This window comes from Leptonotus elevatus, chromosome 11 (assembly GCF_054856555.1).
Source record: "Leptonotus elevatus isolate MCC_2025b chromosome 11, RoL_Lele_1.0, whole genome shotgun sequence".
NCBI lineage: Eukaryota > Metazoa > Chordata > Actinopteri > Syngnathiformes > Syngnathidae > Leptonotus > Leptonotus elevatus.
The window spans coordinates 6,186,951-6,210,017 of NC_141249.1; the positions used below are offsets into that span (position 1 = coordinate 6,186,951).

Genomic DNA, 23,067 nt, shown 5'->3' on the forward strand with positions numbered 1-23,067 from the left:
GTACTTGTAATTGTTTGATGCTCGTACCTTTCCAAGTTGAAATGGCATCTGAAGTTACCATTCAGCGTTAACACGGGTTTGAGTTAAAAGCGTTTCACATTTTATCCCGACCAGAAGTTTGACATGCCACCGCTTACACCCTTTAACTAAACATCTTTGTGGATCTTATACAGTGACCTCTGACCTCAATATTCAGATCAGAGTTGACCTTTATTCATCTCACATTTTTCTGTGTCAGGCCTTAGGAATGTAGATTTACAGTATTTCATCAACTCAAGTTGCTTTGAGATTAGTCACGTTCATTCATATTTCTTGTATGAGCTTGTTAGGAACGATGATGTATCCCTGGCTCTCGTTGAGAAAACAATGACATATGTTAAATATGTTATGTAATCACATCCTGAAAGGTAGATTTGACAGTGCAATTTAATTGTGCCTTTTACATCCTTGTTTGCCATTCAAAAGTCTTGGCAGCAGATGTCTTCCTGCACACGGGTGTGCATTTTGGTCAGTGAGGTTTGGCTTCACATTTGAATATTTCCATGTACTTTTCCATCTTCTGTGTGTCTGGGTACCTCTGCTGGTGCCGGTTTTCCTTCCAAAAAGCAACATAGTAACATGAAACGAGCAGGAGAGCAACATAAAAACAATTTCATTGCAAAGTTGATGTATTTTGTCAATGTTTTCAGCCATCTTTTCCATTACAATTTTTATTTACTAGTTTATTTTTTCAACCATGTCAACATATGTAATTTGCATGTGGAAAACAGTCTTTTCCAAATTTCACCTACTGTGAAACATGAGGCTCGGTTATGTTCTGGAGCTGCTTCACACTGCATCTGGCACAGAATCATCGGGATACTGACTCAAAGCAAGATAAAAGCGCCAATGAATGGTTGACGATTCTAATCGAACCCTGATCTAAATCCTATTCAAGATCTGTGAAAAGAATGGAATCGTGCAACTCTGCTGAAGAGCTGGCCATTCAAACTTTAGACAGCTGGAGCAGTTTTCTCACAAAGAGGAGGCCAAAATGCTCATCTATAGTTTGTCCTTCAATTGCAACACAGCCAAAATTTAAACTTTACCATAAATGGTCTCTTGTCAATTTCATTAGCTTTTTATTTAAATATTGTTGGACCACAAAAATATAATTTTATTAGATTTTATATTACATTTGTCATGTTCAAGGTTTTTCAGAGGAAGTGGACCATTTTTTTATGCCTTGATATTCAGTAAAATTATAGCTCCCTCTAGTGTCTATAAACATTTACACACCGGCAAGCTGAATTTGACAGTTTTACAGTGATTTTTATGCTTTATTAGCAACAAGGTACATGAACAGTAAAGATTATACACAATATAAACACAAATACAATACAAAATATATGGGTGCACACTGTACCTATACAAGGCATGAAAACAAACAAAACAGTAAAGAGTTGGTTCGTTAGAAACCATTGCAGATACACTTAACCTGTTTCCGTCCATCTTGGATGTACTCCACCTCTAGCCCAAAGTCAGCTGCATCCTTAGTGAGGATAAGCAGAATTGAAAATAGATGGCGAGAAACAATTTACATTTTTAAACGCTCACTTGTACAACATTCTTAGGAAATAACACCATCACTGGTGAGCTTCTTTTTTTTCTTTCTTTTTTTAGTACAGGTCCTTGGACTCCTCATGTGGTCCTTGGGGCCTAATCTGATCTACTGCATACTATGCTGTTAATTAAATCATAACAGTATTACTCTGGGGTTGTATAATGGATCAGGGGCAGCTGGAGAAAGATGTGCAATCTCATTCACCACGCCTATATTCCTGCAGACAAATGCAGTTTAAAAGGTACAAACAGGCAGGAAGTGGTAAAGTGATTGTGCATGTGTTTTTGTCTGCCACTTACAGGATTCTCACAGTATGCATTGTTGCACCTTTAGTGGCAACGCTGGTATGTTTTTAATCTGGAACCATAGAATAGAACAAAACAACTGGTTACACAAGTGGAATTTGTCCACTAAATGGACGAACACATGCACTATTTCAGCATTTCCATTGGGGGCGCTAAATACTTTTGGGAAGCTCATTCTTTGACTGGCAGTTTAATTGAACACTCCAAATTGTCCATAAGTGTGATTGCGAGTGTGGATGGTTGTTCGTCCCTGTGTGCCCTGCGATTGGCTGGCAACCAGTTCAGGGTTTACCCCGCCTACTGCCCAAAGCCAGCTGGGATTGGCTCCCGCGACCCCTGCAACCCTTGTGAGGACAAGCGCTTAAGAAAATGGATGTATTTCCTATATAAAGAGTGATCTCACTTGTGTCTTAGGATAAATGTATTTCTATTACCCTAAGGCACTTCCATAAGGGAACATTTGCATCATTACTTCATAACTACAGAAGCAAAGAGATGTAAATAATAACAGTTTTGACAGTAAATTAGATAGAACCCTGAAGTATTTGTTGGCAGTGAAAAGGCTGAACTCACATTCCTGACCTCATTTGACCAGTCAGGATACAGCTGAGAATGGATCTTTTTCTCTGCAAGTGCCATATCAAAATATTTTGCCTGTTCCTCTTGACCCAGGGATGACCACTGTGGAGACACATTAATAGTGTCAGCACATACACACACTCTGTTGCAACAGAAATGTATTTTAACAAGTTGAATCAGCTTACAATCTGTCCCAGGTATGTGTTCACGGCCGCACTGTCCTTCAAGTTCATTTGGGCTTTGACCTTTGCCCGCTTCTCTTTGAGGAAACACATGAAGGCATTGGGAGGTTTTTTAATGTGAGGCTGGTCAACATCTTGGCCTCTGTGCCTCCGTTTTCTAACAAATTAAGAATGGAACCAGTTAAATGCACCAATACACAACAGGGAGAGCTGACCAACTGTATATTGTGCTGTCGATCAAAACGCAACAGTATTACTTTGATTTGGAGATGCGTGGAGAAGGAGCATCCAGAGGAAGCGCTGCAATGTCATTCACCATGTTTCTGTAGAAAAATCCACCATAATATATGGAAAGAGTGCAAACAAAGGACAGTAATGTCTAAGTTCCTTATGACAGTGTTTGTATATCTGTCACACAGAGTGTGTATGTTACTTACAGAGTGTTTACAGTATGCAGTGTTGCACCTTCAGGTAGTGGAGACACTGGGAGGTTTGTAAACTAAAGCCATGGAACAGAACAGAACAAATGAATCAGCCCAAAATGCCAGCAACTTTTCTCCTTACTGTTCTCCCCTTGGGGGCGCCAGAGAACTTCCGAGGATGCACAACGACTGCAGAAAAACATACAAACAACAACAAACAAAACCGCTGGCATACAAACAAAACCGTATGTTCATACTTGAATGCAAAACTAGATGTTGATGTCCTGTTCGCTTGGAAAGTTGTACACTAAGCCTGATGTTGTAAAAACAGCTGCAAGCAGCCACTAAACTAGGTACTGTATATGACTTCCAGGAGGTTTATTATTACAATTTTAACATGTAATCAACAGTCTTGAATTGAACTCATGTGCAGTTGTACATTTGAGCACTATATCCGTCTTATCAACTTACCTGATAAAAGAAAAGACTTCCTGCCTGACTACTGCTGCTGCGCATGGTGTGAAATTGAAAAGGCATGCGGCACAGACTCAACTGAGGGTGGACATCAAACCTCAGCATCGACGCTTCCTGAGGAGGGGTAAGGCGGGTTGGGTCATGTAAGATGTTAACGCACAGCTCTTCCAGAGTTTCGGCCACATCTTGCCACTCAAGCGTCCCTATGATTGGTTCAAATTCTTCCCTCAGACTCTCCATGAAGGTCCACCTAGCTTGCCTTATAGCCTGCAATCCTGAAGATTAGTGGCCTCCTGTCACACACATCATAGGCAAGCTGCTTTTGACACCATTTCTGCTTATTTAACTAATAGTGCACTTTATTGCTTTTACCATTCTACATTCATGAAAAAAGTTCTACTGGTCACAAAGGTTTGTTGCTGTATTTCAATGACTATGCTGCAAAATACTTTAACATTTTAACCTTCAGGCCTTAGTGTGAGACAGGAGAACGTGTAACATATTCCAGCCAACAAAATGTATTTACAATATTAGCATTTAAAAATAGTCTTGTAGCAGAACAAGTTAGTAGTTGGCAATGATATGAACGCCACATACAAAATCAATGGAACGAGCTGATGAAATGATGACAATATGAAACATTATATTAATTAATAACACAGAATTACAATTACAGTATATTGCATTATTACAATTACATTATCTATCAATGCTAATTACTTTTGTATTTTTGACACTCCAGACACAACATAGGCACTTTTACTATTATAAAGCAATTTCTTACATGCGTGCAATTTACCAATCTGGGCACGGCTGCAACAGCAGGTTCAATTCTCAAGCGATTCTGTTGCGTTTGTCTTCTCAGAGGCTCAGCTCAGTTGGCTGTGCTAGTCATTGTACAACGCCATGACGTAAGTGGTGATGATGACACAAGGCCGCTCACAAAGCTAACCTTTCGGGTGTTTTTATGATGAAAGAGCTTTCATCTTTTTTTTTTCTTTCTTTAAAAAAAAAAGAAGAAAAAAAGAAGAAAAAAAGGAAAAAAAGAGCTTTCATCTTAAGGCCGTAACATGCGGTTATATCAATTAGATTAGATAACCTTTATTAGTCTCACAATAAACTGCAGTTTGAAATGTGTACAGTAAAGTGTGGTTATGACGTAGTTGCTGTAGTGGTAGAAATGGACCAAGTATATACAATTCAATAACTCACAATTGTGCCAGATAGCCACTAGTGCAATCAAAGGTGTTCAGTTTTAATATAGCGGGAGAGTCATGATTTATGCTCCGGGGTCAGAGCTCATGTATTGTACTGGCATTTAAAGGTACAGTACACAGGCACAGATGAGGACACGATGAGTCTTTATTTCTCACCTAAACTCATCTTTATTTGATAGTACTTTCGCAACAGATGCAGCTGTAATAAAGCGCTTTACAGAACATATTACAGCCCAAATTCAACGGAAAATATAAACACATTGTGCATGTACAAATGCAAATAGTGACGTCCTCATTAGTGTCATGGGTGAGCAGCAGCCTTTCGCAGACGCAGACTACTTTGGGCAAGAGGTGGGGGATTGGTCACCTGCTAATTTCAGGACACATAGACCTATAGACGTGGCTGAGTACTTATTTAATTCAGATACAACAGACGAGCAACAATTCACACTCAAATTGACAACTACAGTATGAATGCAGCGTTTTGGAATGTGGATGGACGCTGGAGTAACTACAGAAAACCCAGGCAAACTTGGTCAACATGCAAACTCCACAGAAAAGGGCAGGTGAAGGGATTCAAACCCTGAACCTCAGAACAGCAGGGCAATGCTGTCCATATTTCTTTTGTGTAAAAGCAATTTTAAAACATTCAAATAAAGTTAGTGCAAATTTAGGCTACATACTTAAAACTGCTGGGTCAAAAGTTGGACTGACCCATTAATTTGGGTCAATTTGACCCAACTTTGGTTTTGGTTGTTTTGTACAGAGAATTGCATTCTTTTAACAACCCAGAATTAGGTTGCTTTTGACCCAGCAGTTTTAAGAAAGTACAATGTTCTTTCTTTTTTTTAACTTTAGCTCAGGCATACACTTTTATCGTTATTTTGATAACTGCGCAATACAAATTTATAAACGATATAAAATCAAAGTAAAGCACAAACATTAAACTTGAGTAGAAAAGTTAATAAAGAAAAATGTCAAAACGTTTGACTATATGACTGTACGTGTTCATTTGCAACCGCGAGATGGAGCTAGATCTGATGGCGGAAAAAAAGCATCGCTCTGCTTTACCTCCTCTGTGGTATAAGAATTGCAAAAGTTTGGTGTTTCTAAATGTCCTACATACAAGTGTATGTGTGTCTACTGCAACACTCCTGTGCTTATTCATATACTAAAATCATATACCAGAGTCGATATTGCTCCTATGTTGTTTTGATCTGTTGGCAGTTAAATACTTTCAGATCGCAAATAAGACAACGTGACACATAAGGTGTTGATCGTGTGTACTTTTTTTTGTTTTTTGTGTGTACTTATTTTTAAGTAGTGCACACACTGAGATCCCCCACCACCGTGGCCCAAAAAAGTGCGCGTCCAATCAGAGCGCTCGAGCTCGTGTGCGCCTTGAAGGCTCTGTGCTCAGCTGAGAGGTGGTCTTTAAGAGTTCAGCGAGGACCACTGACCCTGCACACTTCTCTCACCATAGCAGAGACACAGAAGAGCGACTCGGAGCCCAAGAGAAGCTCACTGAAGGCGAGGACGAACTCTGCGTAAAAACACTCCGCGGAAGCACAAAGGCGCACCAAAGCTGCATTAATGCGCAATATTTTTATCTGGCTAATCTTTTTCAGATCATCTTAAACAGACAATGGCTGTGCCCTGTTATCAAGACTGATAGTTGGGCTTTGCAATTATTATTTTTTTTTTTGGAGAAGATATTTTGGATCTGAAATGGGCACCCGTTTCGGGTGGTTCTTCTTTGCCCTCTCAGTGGCGTTCTCATTCGGGCAGGACGCGGGCACCAAAGCCGCAGAAGAGGACATCCCGGAGGGCGCATCCACCCTCGCATTCGTATTTGACGTGACCGGCTCCATGTACGACGACCTTGTCCAAGTTATAGAGGGGGCGTCCAAGATTCTGGAGACATCCTTGAGTAGACCAAATCGACCGCTCTACAACTTCGCTCTGGTCCCCTTCCATGACCCAGGTCTGATAAAGTTCATTTTCCTTCACGCTTCAATTACATTTAAAGGCTGTTTATTATTTGGAAAAGAGAGAAACGTGAGAAATCTAATAGTTTGCTCACAATCCGCCCATTGAACGCCCAATGTTGCTCACACCTCCAGATGAGGTTGGGTGTCTGCTCACAGTCACAGATGTTCAGCTTGGCCGTCACTATCATTAGCATTCCGCCAGCTTTAGTGTACTTTAGCTTCACAATCTAGCTCATCACCCAAGGTGCTCTATCATTCTGAGCAGCTCATGACTCCTGTGTATACTCTGTCCAATGTTTTTTCTCCCTCACTAGTTTGACAACTTTGGCATACTAGGACAACTGTAACTAGCGTGACAAAATTGCACTAGTAGTGACACACATACTGTAAGCTACGGCTAGCTGCTAATGCAGTTTGCCAAACATATTCTACTACAAGTACAGCAGTATGACAAAGTTGTTTATTGTGCAGAAATGGAAGTGGAAGGCAATAGTAGGAAATACTCTACTAGTAAGAATCAAGAAGTTGTATACATTGACCTAACCTGGATATTAATGTTATCGAATAAATGCTCAAATGGCTTTTCATAGATAGCAAATAATGACTCAACATTCCCCCCAACCCCTTACAAAACGAGTGCTGTATAAATAGGGATTTGTCCCTCACTGAACTAATGTACCTCATAAAGTTAATTATTGGGCTACACTACAATGTGTTCGTAACTTTCAAGAGCCACAAAAAACCCCCACCTCCCATCATTTAAGGGTGTAAAACGAGTATATTTTGGGGTACCACCCATTGGCATCATTCCCCAATAATCTAGCTGAGCCAAATTAAGAGACCACCTTCCATCGTCTGTGTAAATTTCAGAACATTTTGAAGGTTTTCTGCATCACTGGGGTTGTTTCTATTGTGTAGATCTGGATGTAAGAAGTTGAACATGTCCATCATCTGAAAAATGTCAGTCAGTGTAGTCGGGCCATTGCTTGAAAGTGGCTCTGAATCTTCAGCCAACCCAGCTGCCAGTCATGGGCAGGGAAACTTGGTGTTTATTATGTGAATTACCCGCACTGTTTCACAAAATGGGGCAATTCTTCAAAACAGTTTGTTCATTGACACTTTGAGAAATAAAAAAACAAAATATTTACTTGGTTGATGGGTGGACAGTCAATCTGGAGACCCAACTTTTTGTATACCAGCACTGGAAAAAAGTATATTTTCAAACAGAACAGAACATGGAATTACAATACCTGCCCAATGCCCATGACTGGTTCTTGTTGATAAATGTGATCAATGGGCAGCATCTCTGCTGGTTGCAGCAATGTAATGTCACTCAATTTTGCCTGAGTTGCTTCAAGATAGGACAACAGACCAAATTCTTAACAATTATTTCATTGATTAAACAGTGTTGTTCTCTAATATTCAATAATATCTAAAATATCGGATTGAAGACTTTAGTTTATTCTAAATGCTTTTAACAGACACAAAGGCATCCTAAGAGAGCCGGGAGATTAGTGTGGTGAAAACGAGGGATTCCTATTCCAGATGTTTGTTTTCCTCAGCTAAATTTCCGCATGTCACAGATTCTTTTTAAGATCATTTTTGCAATCATTTATTTAAGCAGGCAGCTGTTTCCTAGAATAATAATTATCTTCTGGGAGAAACTATGCACAGTGTACACAAATGATGAATTAATTATTTCATGCCTGTGGGGAAAGGCAAAAATGTCAGATCATTAGCAGATAATATAAGGAGGCAGCAGTAGTGTAATAAGGCTTAATTCTAAGCAACTGTTACCCTCACCAGGAAAAGTCCAATCACACAAAAGCTCTATTGTTGTCTCCGTGTTTGTCCACCATATGACATCTATTTCTTTCTGAAAGCTTTTACGAGGATGTGTGAATGTGTTCTCCAAAACCTTCAGGGAACTGCAGGATGAACCGCACGACGCACTGCAAGCCAAAGTAGCAGAACATTTCTCCAAATGTTCTTCCCCAGTGTCTGTTGTCCTTCCTTGACCATATATTTTCATTTTGCTTTCTCAAAGAATCTTTTTATTATTATTAGAAACTGTGTCTGTTAGATTTAGATGCCTTACCTCTGCTGAGCCAGTATGAAAAAAACGCCCCTCCTGTTTGAGTTGGCTCCCTTTAAATCAGAGGCCAGAGCTGTGACACAGTAAACATCCAAGTGTGTGTTTGTGTTTTACTCAAACCCGTGTCGTGTGCTTTAGTGTGTGTGTCAAGCGAGTGTCAAGAGGATGCCTGGATATTTGGTTGAGCCAGGAAACCCCACAACCCCCCGACCTTTGCATCCTGCAGAGTGAGAAAGCAAAATGATACTTCACAGGTTATTTTATTGAGGCCAGTCTTGCGTATTTTCCACTACATGCTCTAATGAATCTGTTGAACACAAAAACAATCCTCAATTGTACACATTTCCCCCTCTTGATTCTTGTCATCTGTCAAATGTTATAAACACTCTTTGCCACAAAGCCTTTGATGTAATATCTTAAAAATGATATTTACCTAGGGTGTTGGCCTTATTTTTATGCCCACTGCATGCATGGGAGAAGTTACCGTATCTTTCTTTTTTTGCTAGTTAGTGTACTTTTGAAATAAATGCTGTAATGGCAGCTTAGTGTTAGGACTGTAGTTTTAGATGCAGACCCAAAAGTAAAACACAAACAGGTGATTGAAATGGAGGTAGGGTTTAATGACAACAACCAGATAGCTCATGAGCAGGGTCTGGAAGTCGAGTAGGACAGGTGAAGATCGTTATCAGGCTTCTCCAGAGCTAGCTGACGAGCTGATAATTTTTAATCACCTGTGTTGGAGAAGGGATACATCAAAAACAAGTAGGACTATGACTCTCGAGGACCAGTGTTGCCTACCCCTGATTTAGGTGGATTTCTTGGTGAAGCAAGGGAGACTCATGATGACAGACCAGGACAAGGCTTGGACAGGGGTTTGGCAACAAACCACCTGGAGGCACTGGTAAAAAGTGACACTCTAAAAAATGACACTCTAAAAAAAACGTAGCTACACTCAGGCCCCGTCCACACGAAAGCCAGTTTCAATGTATCCTCACAAGTTTCTTACCGTTTAGGCCGTTCGTCCAGACGATGGCGCGGTTTCGGAGCTTGAAACCGATCACTTTTGAAACTGGGCTCCAGAATGTAAAGATTTCAAAACGCGCCCCGTACGCGTCCGTCTGGAAACCATATGCAGGATACTCCTCCAGCGATGACGTAATGGTCGCAGCTCGATGATGACGCATTGTCGCAGATTGATGACGTATGCGCCAATTCTCGCGTGACTGCGCGCGAACCGTCAGTCTGTCAACAACAATGCCGGATAGCCGTGTCGTAGTCGTTTTGCGCAGCCTCCTTAGCTTGCTTATGCTTTTGCAGCAAAATATTTTGCTTATTTATTCCCACGTTCAACAAGCGGTGTTGTACTTCAATCTCCCGCCATTAGCCAGGTTTCCATCCAAATGTAAAACGAGTATATTTTGGGGTACCACTCATTGGCATCATTCCCCAATAATCTAGCTGAGCCAAATTAAGAGACCACCTTCTATCGTCTGTGTAAATTTCAGAACATTTTGAAGGTTTTCTGCATCACAGTTTTTTTCTCTCCTATTGTGTAGATCTGGATGTAAGAAGTTGAAGGTGTCCATCATGTGAAAAATGTCAGACAGTGTAGTCGGGCCATTGCTTGAAAGTGGCTCTGGATCTTCAGCCATCCCATTTATTAATTAAAAATAAAACAAAAACAAGAAGAAACAACAAGTAACGTGGCACAGGAACTAGGCCCGCCAAAAGTAAAACAAGCAGTGCAAAAACACCACAGGTTCAAATCTTTCATGGTGGATAGTCTTTAAAACTGCTCTGTAACAATTTGCCCAAAAATGTCTTTACAATAGCCTTTTTATTTGACCATTTATGACTGAAACATATTCTAATTAGTTGTTCACAATGGGTACTCATGCAAGCCTTTGGCCGATAGTTTTCAGACTGGATTCGGGTTTGAATTTCCTGCCCTCTGTCTGCAGATGTGACGTCGTTTGTGCATTGTGTAAGTGACGAAGGTGTGCAGTTTCTTTTTTCATCAACAGGTGGCAGTAGCGACTCAAAATAAAATTTTCTGCTTCCATTAGTTTTAAGCAAATTAGGCAGTTAGGTTTTATCTTTAAATTCAGTGAACATATCGGCTTCCTATTTTACCTTATAAACACGATTCTTTTGACCTAATCAAGGTCGTGATTCGTGACCTACATATTATGTCACTTTTTTGTTGGTTCTAAAGAATGCCTTTTACAATTCACAAATTAACTTAACTGTCGGTTGGTTCAGCGGTTACAAGTAAATTATCGACACTTTGCAACCTTGTTCTTATGCATACCAGATCACAATGGAAACTTCCAGGTCAAAAGCCCCTATAGTGGAACAATTGTTTTTCTCACAACTAAAATCTTGGTGAAAAAAGTTGTATAAAATGTCTTCATGTAGGAAAGCATACCAGAAAAGCCTCAAGGAATTCTCTTTGTGGGTGTTTTGCTTTTTCTTTGTATTTTCGTGGCACTCTTACAATTACAGTAGATGAACTAGAAAAATTCCCGCGGAAATTTTGAATGGGCCTGCTAACTCTTTTCAATGAGCTGAACAGTTTAAACTTTCAACCATTGAAATCGCTCAAGAAATGTGGAAGTTAACCATAATCTACTAAAAGTATTACTGCCCCTTTAAGAAACATGCACATTCACGCACACACATTTGATTTTAACCAACATTTCAATGAGCTGAACAGTTTAAATTTTAAACCATTGAAATCGCTCAAGAAATGTGGAAGTTATAATCAACTAAAAGTATTACTGCCCCTTTAAGAAACATGCACATTCACGCACACACATTTGATTTTAACTAACATTTCAATGAGCTGAACAGTTTAAATTTTAAACCATTGAAATCGCTCAAGAAATGTGCAAGTTAACCATAATCAAGATCAAATAAAGTATCTTACTGTCCCTTTAAGAAATATGCACATTCACGCACACACATTTGATTTTAACCAACATTTCAATGAGCTGAACAGTTTAAAATTTAAACCATTGAAATCGCTCAAGAAATGTAAAAGTTAACCATAATCAAGATCAAATAAAGTATCTTACTGTCCCTTTAAGAAATATGCACATTCACGCACACACATTTGATTTTAACCAACATTTCAATGAGCTGAACAGTTTAAAATTCAAACCATTGAAATCGGTCAATAATTGTGGAATCTACCATAATTAACAGTATCTCACTGCCCCTTTACAAAACATGCACATTCACGCACACACATTTGATTTTAAGTTGTGAGGAGACGTCACGCACCAACACTCCATTGATTTGTATAGGATTACGCTCACCTCAAACAAAAGCCTCTCGCGACTTAACGGTTGAAGATGCAGATTCCAGAAATGGCTCGTTAGAACGGCAAGGGTTTGGGGAACGCGAGCATGTTCTCAGATTTTTAATCGGATGAAAAATGACCAAATGAGAGCAGGTTGAAAACTTATGATTGATCGAAAATGAAGAGGGAAAAAACGGCGAAATTAACATGGAGGAGATAGGCGCCAAAGTCCGACTTCTCCTCGCTTAAAGTGAAAATAAAGGTACTAAATGACACCTTAGCCAAATAAAACTTAGTTTTTCAGAAAGCAGAGGCTTGTGGCTACAAAATGTGCGAATTTGATGTCTAGTGAGCAAAGATTGTGGCCATGGTGACGAGTTGAAGTGAAACTTTTGGAAATAGATTTTTTGGTTCCCGTCACTGAAGCCTTAATTAGTCACACTCTAAATAGGCGACTTTTCCCCTTTGCTCACTGTCTTTGAACCCTCACAGGGGGGAGAGCTTTCATTCCTTAATTTTTTTTTTGACACTGAGCTAAAGATGACAAAAATTCCAACAAAATGAGCTAAAATTCATATCGGTCGGTCAACGTATGCGCGCGCAGCGTGTCTTTGAAAAAGGTGCTTGATTGGAGTTGATCTCTTTCGGATTCCCATTCATTCCTATGGGACTTTATTTGGGAGTTTTTTGGGAATAGCGTCGCCATGGTAACTGGGAATTCTTATAAAAATAATAGCGCAGCGAGTCAGATCGAGCCGCATCGTTTGATACCTCTTTTGTCCCGGTGCGATCTACGGTTCGGGCCCTATTTTTGCGGAAAAGTCGCTGGAAGATAATATAAAAACTAGAAAAATTCCCGCGGAAATTTTGAATGGGCCTGCTAACTCGCGTGGAAACACGCAATAAAAATAACATTTAAACCATTGAAATCGCTCAAGAAATGTGCAAGTTAACCATAATCTACTAAAAGTATTACTGCCCCTTTAAGAAACATGCACATTCACGCACACACATTTGATTTTAACTAACATTTCAATGAGCTGAACAGTTTAAAATTTCAACCATTGAAATCGCTCAAGAAATGTGCAAGTTAACCATAATGTACAGTATGTTACTGCCCCTTTAAGAAACATGCACATTCACGCACACACATTTGATTTTAAGTAACATTTCAATGAGCTGAACAGTTTAAAATTCAAACCATTGAAATCGGTCAAGAAATGTGGAATCTACCATAATTAACAGTATCTCACTGCCCCTTTACAAAACATGCACATTCACGCACACACATTTGATTTTAAGTTGTGAGGAGACGTCACGCACCAACACTCCATTGATTTGTATAGGATTACGCTCACCTCAAACAAAAGCCTCTCGCGACTTAACGGTTGAAGATGCAGATTCCAGAAATGGCTCGTTAGAACGGCAAGGGTTTGGGGAACGCGAGCATGTTCTCAGTTTTTTAATCGGATGAAAAATGACCAAATGAGAGCAGGTTGAAAACTTATGATTGATCGAAAATGAAGAGGGAAAAAACGGCGAAATTAACATGGAGGAGATAGGCGTCAAAGTCCGACTTCTCCTCGCTTAAAGTGAAAATAAAGGTACTAAATGACACCGTAGCCAAATAAAACTTAGTTCTTCAGAAAGCAGAGGCTTGTGGCTACAAAATGTGCGAATTTGATGTCTAGTGAGCAAAGATTGTGGCCATGGTGACGAGTTGAAGTGAAACTTTTGGAAATAGATTTTTTGGTTCCCGTCACTGAAGCCTTAATTAGTCACACTCTAAATAGGCGACTTTTCCCCTTTGCTCACTGTCTTTGAACCCTCACAGGGGGGAGAGCTTTCATTCCTTAATTTTTTTTTTGACACTGAGCTAAAGATGACAAAAATTCCAACAAAATGAGCTAAAATTCATATCGGTCGGTTAATGTATGCGCGCGCAGCGTGTCTTTGAAAAAGGTGCTTGATTGGAGTTGATCTCTTTCGGATTCCCATTCATTCCTATGGGACTTTATTTGGGAGTTTTTTGGGAATAGCGTCGCCATGGTAACTGGGAATTCTTATAAAAATAATAGCGCAGCGAGTCAGAGCGAGCCGCATCGTTTGATACCTCTTTTGTCCCGGTGCGATCTACGGTTCGGGCCGCATTTTTGCGGAAAAGTCGGTGGAAGAATAAAAAAGAAAAAAAATAATAAACCCTTTTCTAGGGTGGATAGTAATATGTGCCTGCTTGCTCCGCAAGCAGCAGCTTCGCTGCTGCTTGCTCCGCTTAGCAGGCCCATAACTAGAAAAATTCCCGCGGAAATTTTGAATGGGCCTGCTAACTCGCGTGGAAACACGCAATAAAAATAACATTTAAACCATTGAAATCGCTCAAGAAATGTGGAAGTTAACCATAATCAAGATCAAATAAAGTATCTTACTGTCCCTTTAAGAAATATGCACATTAACGCACACACATTTGATTTTAACCAACATTTCAATGAGCTGAACAGTTTAAAATTCAAACCATTGAAATCGGTCAAGAAATGTGGAAGTTCACCATAATCAACAGTATGTTACTGCCCCTTTAAGAAACATGCACATTCACGCACACACATTTGATTTTAAGTAACATTTCATTGAGCTGAACAGTTTAAAATTTAAACCATTGAAATCGCTCAAGAAATGTGGAAGTTCACCATAATCAACATCAACTAAAAGTATCTTGCTGCCCCTTTACAAAACATGCACATTCACGCACACACATTTGATTTTAAGTTGTGAGGAGACGTCACGCACCAACACTCCATTGATTTGTATAGGATTACGCTCACCTCAAACAAAAGCCTCTCGCGACTTAACGGTTGAAGATGCAGATTCCAGAAATGGCTCGTTAGAACGGCAAGGGTTTGGGGAACGCGAGCATGTTCTCAGTTTTTTAATCGGATGAAAAATGACCAAATGAGAGCAGGTTCAAAACTTATGATTGATCGAAAATGAAGAGGGAAAAACGGCGAAAATTACATTGAAAAGAGATCAAAATAGTGCGACTTCTCCTCGTTTAAAGTGAAAATAAAGGTACTAAATGACACCGTAGCCAAATAAAACTTAGTTCTTCAGAAAGCAGAGGCTTGTGGCTACAAAATGTGCGAATTTGATGTCTAGTGAGCAAAGATTGTGGCCATGGTGACGAGTTGAAGTGAAACTTTTGGAAATAGATTTTTTGGTTCCCAGCACTCAGACCTTAATTAGTCACACTCTAACTGATGCAAGAAAGGCGACTTTCACCCCTTTGCTCACTGTCTTTGAACCCGCACAGGGGGGAGAGCTTTCATTCCTTAATTTTTTTTTTGACACTGAGCTAAAGATGACAAAAATTCCAACAAAATGAGCTAATTTTCATATCGGTCGGTTAACGTATGCGCGCGCAGTGTGTCTTTGAAAAAGGTGCTTGATTGGAGTTGATCTCTTTCGGATTCCCATTCATTCCTATGGGACTTTATTTGGGAGTTTTTTGGGAATAGCGTCGCCATGGTAACTGGGAATTCTTATAAAAATAATAGCGCAGCGAGTCAGATCGAGCCGCATCGTTTGATACCTCTTTTGTCCCGGTGCGATCTACGGTTCGGGCCCTATTTTTGCGGAAAAGTCGCTGGAAGATAATATAAAAATATAATACTAGAAAAATTCCCGCGGAAATTTTGAATGGGCCTGCTAACTCTTTTCAATGAGCTGAACAGTTTAAACTTTCAACCATTGAAATCGGTCAAGAAATGTGGAAGTTAACCATAATCTACTAAAAGTGTTACTGCCCCTTTAAGAAACATGCACATTCACGCACACACATTTGATTTTAAGTAACATTTCAATGAGCTAAACAGTTTAAAATTTAAACCATTGAAATCGCTCAAGAAATGTAAAAGTTAACCATAATCAACAGTATGTTACTGCCCCTTTAAGAAACATGCACATTCACGCACACACATTTGATTTTAAGTAACATTTCAATGAGCTGAACAGTTTAAAAATTCAACCATTGAAATCACTCAAGAAATGTGCAAGTTAACCATAATCAAGATCAAATAAAGTATCTTACTGTCCCTTTAAGAAATATGCACATTCACGCACACACATTTGATTTTAACCAACATTTCAATGAGCTGAACAGTTTAAAATTTAAACCATTGAAATCGCTCAAGAAATGTAAAAGTTAACCATAATCAACAATATGTTACTGCCCTTTAAGAAACATGCACATTCACGCACACACATTTGATTTTAAGTAACATTAAAATGAGCTGAACAGTTTAAAATTTCAACCATTGAAATCGGTCAAGAAATGTGGAATCTACCATAATTAACAGTATCTCACTGCCCCTTTACAAAACATGCACATTCACGCACACACATTTGATTTTAAGTTGTGAGGAGACGTCACGCACCAACACTCCATTGATTTGTATAGGATTACGCTCACCTCAAACAAAAGCCTCTCGCGACTTAACGGTTGAAGATGCAGATTCCAGAAATGGCTCGTTAGAACGGCAAGGGTTTGGGGAACGCGAGCATGTTCTCAGTTTTTTAATCGGATGAAAAATGACCAAATGAGAGCAGGTTCAAAACTTATGATTGATCGAAAATGAAGAGGCAAAAACGGCGAAAATTACATTGAAAAGAGATCAAAAATGTGCGACTTCTCCTCGCTTAAAGTGAAAATAAAGGTACTAAATGACACCGTAGCCAAATAAAACTTAGTTCTTCAGAAAGCAGAGGCTTGTGGCTACAAAATGTGCGAATTTGATGTCTAGTGAGCAAAGATTGTGGCCATGGTGACGAGTTGAAGTGAAACTTTTGGAAATATATTTTTTGGTTCCCACCACTCAGACCTTAATTGGGTATCAGAGTGGCGATTACACTCACTGTCTTTGAACCCGCACAGGGGGAAGAGCTTTCATTCCTTAATTTTTTTTTTGACACTGAGCTAAAGATGGGAAAAATTCCAACAAAATGAGCTAAAATTCATATCAATCGGTTAATGTATGCGCGCGCAGCGTCTCTTTGAAAAAGGTGCTTGATGTGTGATTTTGTCTTTCCTTTTCCCATTCATTCCTATGGGACTTTTATTTGGGAGTTTTTTGGGAATAGCGTCGCCATGGTAACTGGGAATTCTTATAAAAATAATAGCGCACCGAGTCAGATCGAGCCGCATCGTTTGATACCTCATTTGTCCCGGTGCGATCTACGGTACGGGCCGCATTTTAGCAGAAAAAACGCGGAAGATTAAAAAATAAGAAAAAAAACTAGAAAAATTCCCGCGGAAATTTTGAATGGGCCTGCTAACTCTTGCAACTCTTTTCAATGAGCAGTTTAAAATTTCAACCATTGAAATCGCTCAAGAAATGTAAAAGTTAACCATAATCAACAGTATGTTACTGCCCCTTTAAGAAACATGCACATTCACGCAGACACATTTGATTTTAACCAACATTTCAATGAGCTGAAAAGTTTAAAATTTAAACCATTGAAATCGCTCAAGAAATGTAAAAGTTAACCATAATCAAGATCAAATAAAGTATCTTACTGTCCCTTTAAGAAATATGCACATTCACGCACACACATTTGATTTTAACCAACATTTCAATGAGCTGAACAGTTTAAAATTTAAACCATTGAAATCGCTCAAGAAATGTGCAAGTTAACCAAAATCAACAGTATGTTACTGCCCCTTTAAGAAACATGCACATTCACGCACACACATTTGATTTTAAGTAACATTTCAATGAGCTGAACAGTTTAAAATTCAAACCATTGAAATCGGTCAAGAAATGTGCAAGTTAACCAAAATCAACAGTATCTCACTGCCCCTTTACAAAACATGCACATTCACGCACACACATTTGATTTTAAGTTGTGAGGAGACGTCACGCACCAACACTCCATTGATTTGTATAGGATTACGCTCACCTCAAACAAAAGCCTCTCGCGACTTAACGGTTGAAGATGCAGATTCCAGAAATGGCTCGTTAGAACGGCAAGGGTTTGGGGAACGCGAGCATGTTCTCAGTTTTTTAATCGGATGAAAAATGACCAAATGAGAGCAGGTTGAAAACTTATGATTGATCGAAAATGAAGAGGGAAAAAACGGCGAAATTAACATGGAGGAGATAGGCGCCAAAGTCCGACTTCTCCTCGCTTAAAGTGAAAATAAAGGTACTAAATGACACCTTAGCCAAATAAAACTTAGTTTTTCAGAAAGCAGAGGCTTGTGGCTACAAAATGTGCGAATTTGAGGTCTAGTGAGCAAAGATTATGGCCATGGTGACGAGTTGAAGTGAAACTTTTGGAAATAAGATTTTTTGGTTCCCGTCACTGAAGCCTTAATTGCATATCAGAGTGGCGATTACACTCACTGTCTTTGAACCCGCACAGGGGGAAGAGCTTTCATTCCTTAATATTTTTTTTGACACTGAGCTAAAGATGGGAAAAATTCCAACAAAATGAGCTAAAATTCATATCAATCGGTTAACGTATGCACGCGCAGCGTCTCTTTGAAAAAGGTGCTTGATGTGTGATTTTGTCTTTCCTTTTCCCATTCATTCCTATGGGACTTTTATTTGGGAGTTTTTTGGGAATAGCGTCGCCATGGTAACTGGGAATTCTTATAAAAATAATAGCGCAGCGAGTCAGAGCGAGCCGCATCGTTTGATACCTCATTTGTCCCGGTGCGATCTACGGTTCGGGCCGCATTTTAGCGGAAAAGTCGTGGAATAATAAAAAATAACTAGAAAAATTCCCGCGGAAATTTTGAATGGGCCTGCTAACTCGCGTGGAAACACGCAATAAAAATAACATTTAAACCATTGAAATCGCTCAAGAAATGTGCAAGTTAACCATAATCTACTAAAAGTATTACTGCCCCTTTAAGAAACATGCACATTCACGCACACACATTTGATTTTAACTAACATTTCAATGAGCTGAACAGTTTAAAATTTCAACCATTGAAATCGCTCAAGAAATGTGCAAGTTAACCATAATGTACAGTATGTTACTGCCCCTTTAAGAAACATGCACATTCACGCACACACATTTGATTTTAAGTAACATTTCAATGAGCTGAACAGTTTAAAATTCAAACCATTGAAATCGGTCAAGAAATGTGGAATCTACCATAATTAACAGTATCTCACTGCCCCTTTACAAAACATGCACATTCACGCACACACATTTGATTTTAAGTTGTGAGGAGACGTCACGCACCAACACTCCATTGATTTGTATAGGATTACGCTCACCTCAAACAAAAGCCTCTCGCGACTTAACGGTTGAAGATGCAGATTCCAGAAATGGCTCGTTAGAACGGCAAGGGTTTGGGGAACGCGAGCATGTTCTCAGTTTTTTAATCGGATGAAAAATGACCAAATGAGAGCAGGTTGAAAACTTATGATTGATCGAAAATGAAGAGGGAAAAAACGGCGAAATTAACATGGAGGAGATAGGCGTCAAAGTCCGACTTCTCCTCGCTTAAAGTGAAAATAAAGGTACTAAATGACACCGTAGCCAAATAAAACTTAGTTCTTCAGAAAGCAGAGGCTTGTGGCTACAAAATGTGCGAATTTGATGTCTAGTGAGCAAAGATTGTGGCCATGGTGACGAGTTGAAGTGAAACTTTTGGAAATAGATTTTTTGGTTCCCGTCACTGAAGCCTTAATTAGTCACACTCTAAATAGGCGACTTTTCCCCTTTGCTCACTGTCTTTGAACCCTCACAGGGGGGAGAGCTTTCATTCCTTAATTTTTTTTTTGACACTGAGCTAAAGATGACAAAAATTCCAACAAAATGAGCTAAAATTCATATCGGTCGGTTAATGTATGCGCGCGCAGCGTGTCTTTGAAAAAGGTGCTTGATTGGAGTTGATCTCTTTCGGATTCCCATTCATTCCTATGGGACTTTATTTGGGAGTTTTTTGGGAATAGCGTCGCCATGGTAACTGGGAATTCTTATAAAAATAATAGCGCAGCGAGTCAGAGCGAGCCGCATCGTTTGATACCTCTTTTGTCCCGGTGCGATCTACGGTTCGGGCCGCATTTTTGCGGAAAAGTCGGTGGAAGAATAAAAAAGAAAAAAAATAATAAACCCTTTTCTAGGGTGGATAGTAATATGTGCCTGCTTGCTCCGCAAGCAGCAGCTTCGCTGCTGCTTGCTCCGCTTAGCAGGCCCATAACTAGAAAAATTCCCGCGGAAATTTTGAATGGGCCTGCTAACTCGCGTGGAAACACGCAATAAAAATAACATTTAAACCATTGAAATCGCTCAAGAAATGTGCAAGTTAACCATAATCTACTAAAAGTATTACTGCCCCTTTAAGAAACATGCACATTCACGCACACACATTTGATTTTAACTAACATTTCAATGAGCTGAACAGTTTAAAATTTCAACCATTGAAATCGCTCAAGAAATGTGCAAGTTAACCATAATGTACAGTATGTTACTGCCCCTTTAAGAAACATGCACATTCACGCACACACATTTGATTTTAAGTAACATTTCAATGAGCTGAACAGTTTAAAATTCAAACCATTGAAATCGGTCAAGAAATGTGGAATCTACCATAATTAACAGTATCTCACTGCCCCTTTACAAAACATGCACATTCACGCACACACATTTGATTTTAAGTTGTGAGGAGACGTCACGCACCAACACTCCATTGATTTGTATAGGATTACGCTCACCTCAAACAAAAGCCTCTCGCGACTTAACGGTTGAAGATGCAGATTCCAGAAATGGCTCGTTAGAACGGCAAGGGTTTGGGGAACGCGAGCATGTTCTCAGTTTTTTAATCGGATGAAAAATGACCAAATGAGAGCAGGTTGAAAACTTATGATTGATCGAAAATGAAGAGGGAAAAAACGGCGAAATTAACATGGAGGAGATAGGCGTCAAAGTCCGACTTCTCCTCGCTTAAAGTGAAAATAAAGGTACTAAATGACACCGTAGCCAAATAAAACTTAGTTCTTCAGAAAGCAGAGGCTTGTGGCTACAAAATGTGCGAATTTGATGTCTAGTGAGCAAAGATTGTGGCCATGGTGACGAGTTGAAGTGAAACTTTTGGAAATAGATTTTTTGGTTCCCGTCACTGAAGCCTTAATTAGTCACACTCTAAATAGGCGACTTTTCCCCTTTGCTCACTGTCTTTGAACCCTCACAGGGGGGAGAGCTTTCATTCCTTAATTTTTTTTTTGACACTGAGCTAAAGATGACAAAAATTCCAACAAAATGAGCTAAAATTCATATCGGTCGGTTAATGTATGCGCGCGCAGCGTGTCTTTGAAAAAGGTGCTTGATTGGAGTTGATCTCTTTCGGATTCCCATTCATTCCTATGGGACTTTATTTGGGAGTTTTTTGGGAATAGCGTCGCCATGGTAACTGGGAATTCTTATAAAAATAATAGCGCAGCGAGTCAGAGCGAGCCGCATCGTTTGATACCTCTTTTGTCCCGGTGCGATCTACGGTTCGGGCCGCATTTTTGCGGAAAAGTCGGTGGAAGAATAAAAAAGAAAAAAAATAATAAACCCTTTTCTAGGGTGGATAGTAATATGTGCCTGCTTGCTCCGCAAGCAGCAGCTTCGCTGCTGCTTGCTCCGCTTAGCAGGCCCATAATAATATACACTTTTCCTGGGTGGATAGTAATATGTGCCTGCTTGCTCCGCAAGCAGCAGCTTCGCTGCTGCTTGCTCCGCTTAGCAGGCCCATAACTAGAAAAATTCCCGCGGAAATTTTGAATGGGCCTGCTAACTCTTTTCAATGAGCTGAACAGTTTAAACTTTCAACCATTGAAATCGCTCAAGAAATGTGGAAGTTAACCATAATCTACTAAAAGTATTACTGCCCCTTTAAGAAACATGCACATTCACGCACACACATTTGATTTTAACTAACATTTCAATGAGCTGAACAGTTTAAAATTTCAACCATTGAAATCGCTCAAGAAATGTAAAAGTTAACCATAATCAAGATCAAATAAAGTATCTTACTGTCCCTTTAAGAAATATGCACATTCACGCACACACATTAGATTTTAACTAACATTTCAATGAGCTGAACAGTTTAAAATCTAAACCGTTGAAATCGCTCAAGAAATGTGCAAGTTAACCATAATCAAGATCAAATAAAGTATCTTACTGCCCCTTTAAGAAACATGCACATTCACGCACACACATTTGATTTTAAGTAACATTTCAATGAGCTGAACAGTTTAAAATTCAAACCATTGAAATCGGTCAAGAAATGTGGAATCTACCATAATTAACAGTATCTCACTGCCCCTTTACAAAACATGCACATTCACGCACACACATTTGATTTTAAGTTGTGAGGAGACGTCACGCACCAACACTCCATTGATTTGTATAGGATTACGCTCACCTCAAACAAAAGCCTCTCGCGACTTAACGGTTGAAGATGCAGATTCCAGAAATGGCTCGTTAGAACGGCAAGGGTTTGGGGAACGCGAGCATGTTCTCAGTTTTTTAATCGGATGAAAAATGACCAAATGAGAGCAGGTTGAAAACTTATGATTGATCGAAAATGAAGAGGGAAAAAACGGCGAAATTAACATGGAGGAGATAGGCGCCAAAGTCCGACTTCTCCTCGCTTAAAGTGAAAATAAAGGTACTAAATGACACCTTAGCCAAATAAAACTTAGTTTTTCAGAAAGCAGAGGCTTGTGGCTACAAAATGTGCGAATTTGATGTCTAGTGAGCAAAGATTGTGGCCATGGTGACGAGTTGAAGTGAAACTTTTGGAAATAGATTTTTTGGTTCCCGTCACTGAAGCCTTAATTAGTCACACTCTAAATAGGCGACTTTTCCCCTTTGCTCACTGTCTTTGAACCCTCACAGGG

The 23,067-nt window shown here is 39.5% G+C and overlaps 2 protein-coding genes across 9 annotated transcripts in view; one reads left to right on the plus strand and one right to left on the minus strand.

Moving 5' to 3' along the window:
• Positions 1-1,290: 1,290 nt before the first annotated feature.
• Positions 1,291-4,494, minus strand: LOC147165622 (transcription factor 7-like 1). 3 transcript variants are annotated; one of them, XM_086089468.1, is made up of 8 exons: positions 4,350-4,494; positions 3,563-3,858; positions 3,107-3,168; positions 2,927-2,992; positions 2,673-2,826; positions 2,491-2,589; positions 1,903-1,960; positions 1,291-1,820 (listed from the first exon to the last, which is right to left on the minus strand). In XM_086089468.1, exons 2-7 carry the CDS (start codon positions 3,803-3,805, stop codon positions 1,910-1,912), a joined length of 675 nt encoding a protein of 224 aa, XP_085945594.1. In that variant the 5' UTR covers positions 3,806-3,858; positions 4,350-4,494; the 3' UTR covers positions 1,291-1,820; positions 1,903-1,909. The 3 variants fall into 3 exon arrangements, with proteins under 3 accessions (XP_085945594.1, XP_085945591.1, XP_085945592.1); XM_086089465.1 differs by having other exon boundaries at positions 2,482-2,589; XM_086089466.1 differs by having other exon boundaries at positions 2,482-2,589; positions 4,365-4,482.
• Positions 4,495-6,237: 1,743 nt separating this feature from the next.
• Positions 6,238-23,067, plus strand: part of hmcn1 (hemicentin 1) — a 118,166-nt gene continuing 101,336 nt past the window's right edge. For all 6 annotated transcript variants that reach the window (XM_086088473.1, XM_086088477.1, XM_086088476.1 and 3 more), the window contains exon 1: positions 6,238-6,766. In XM_086088473.1, coding sequence (XP_085944599.1) covers positions 6,511-6,766 — 256 coding nt within the window. In that variant the 5' untranslated portion in view covers positions 6,238-6,510. The remainder of the gene's footprint in view (positions 6,767-23,067) is intronic.

Bases quoted from the DNA above. Each gene is read 5' to 3' on its own strand.
- LOC147165622 (XM_086089465.1), bottom strand. From the start codon at position 3,805: ATGGAGAGTCTGAGGGAAGAATTTGAACCAATCATAGGGACGCTTGAG. The intron at 3,169-3,562 runs GTAAGTTGATAA...CCATGGCTTTAG, and splicing joins GAAGTCTTTTCTTTTATCAG to TTTACAAACCTCCCAGTGTC. The intron at 2,993-3,106 runs GTAAGTAACATA...ATTTTTCTACAG, and splicing joins CTGCATACTGTAAACACTCT to AAACATGGTGAATGACATTG.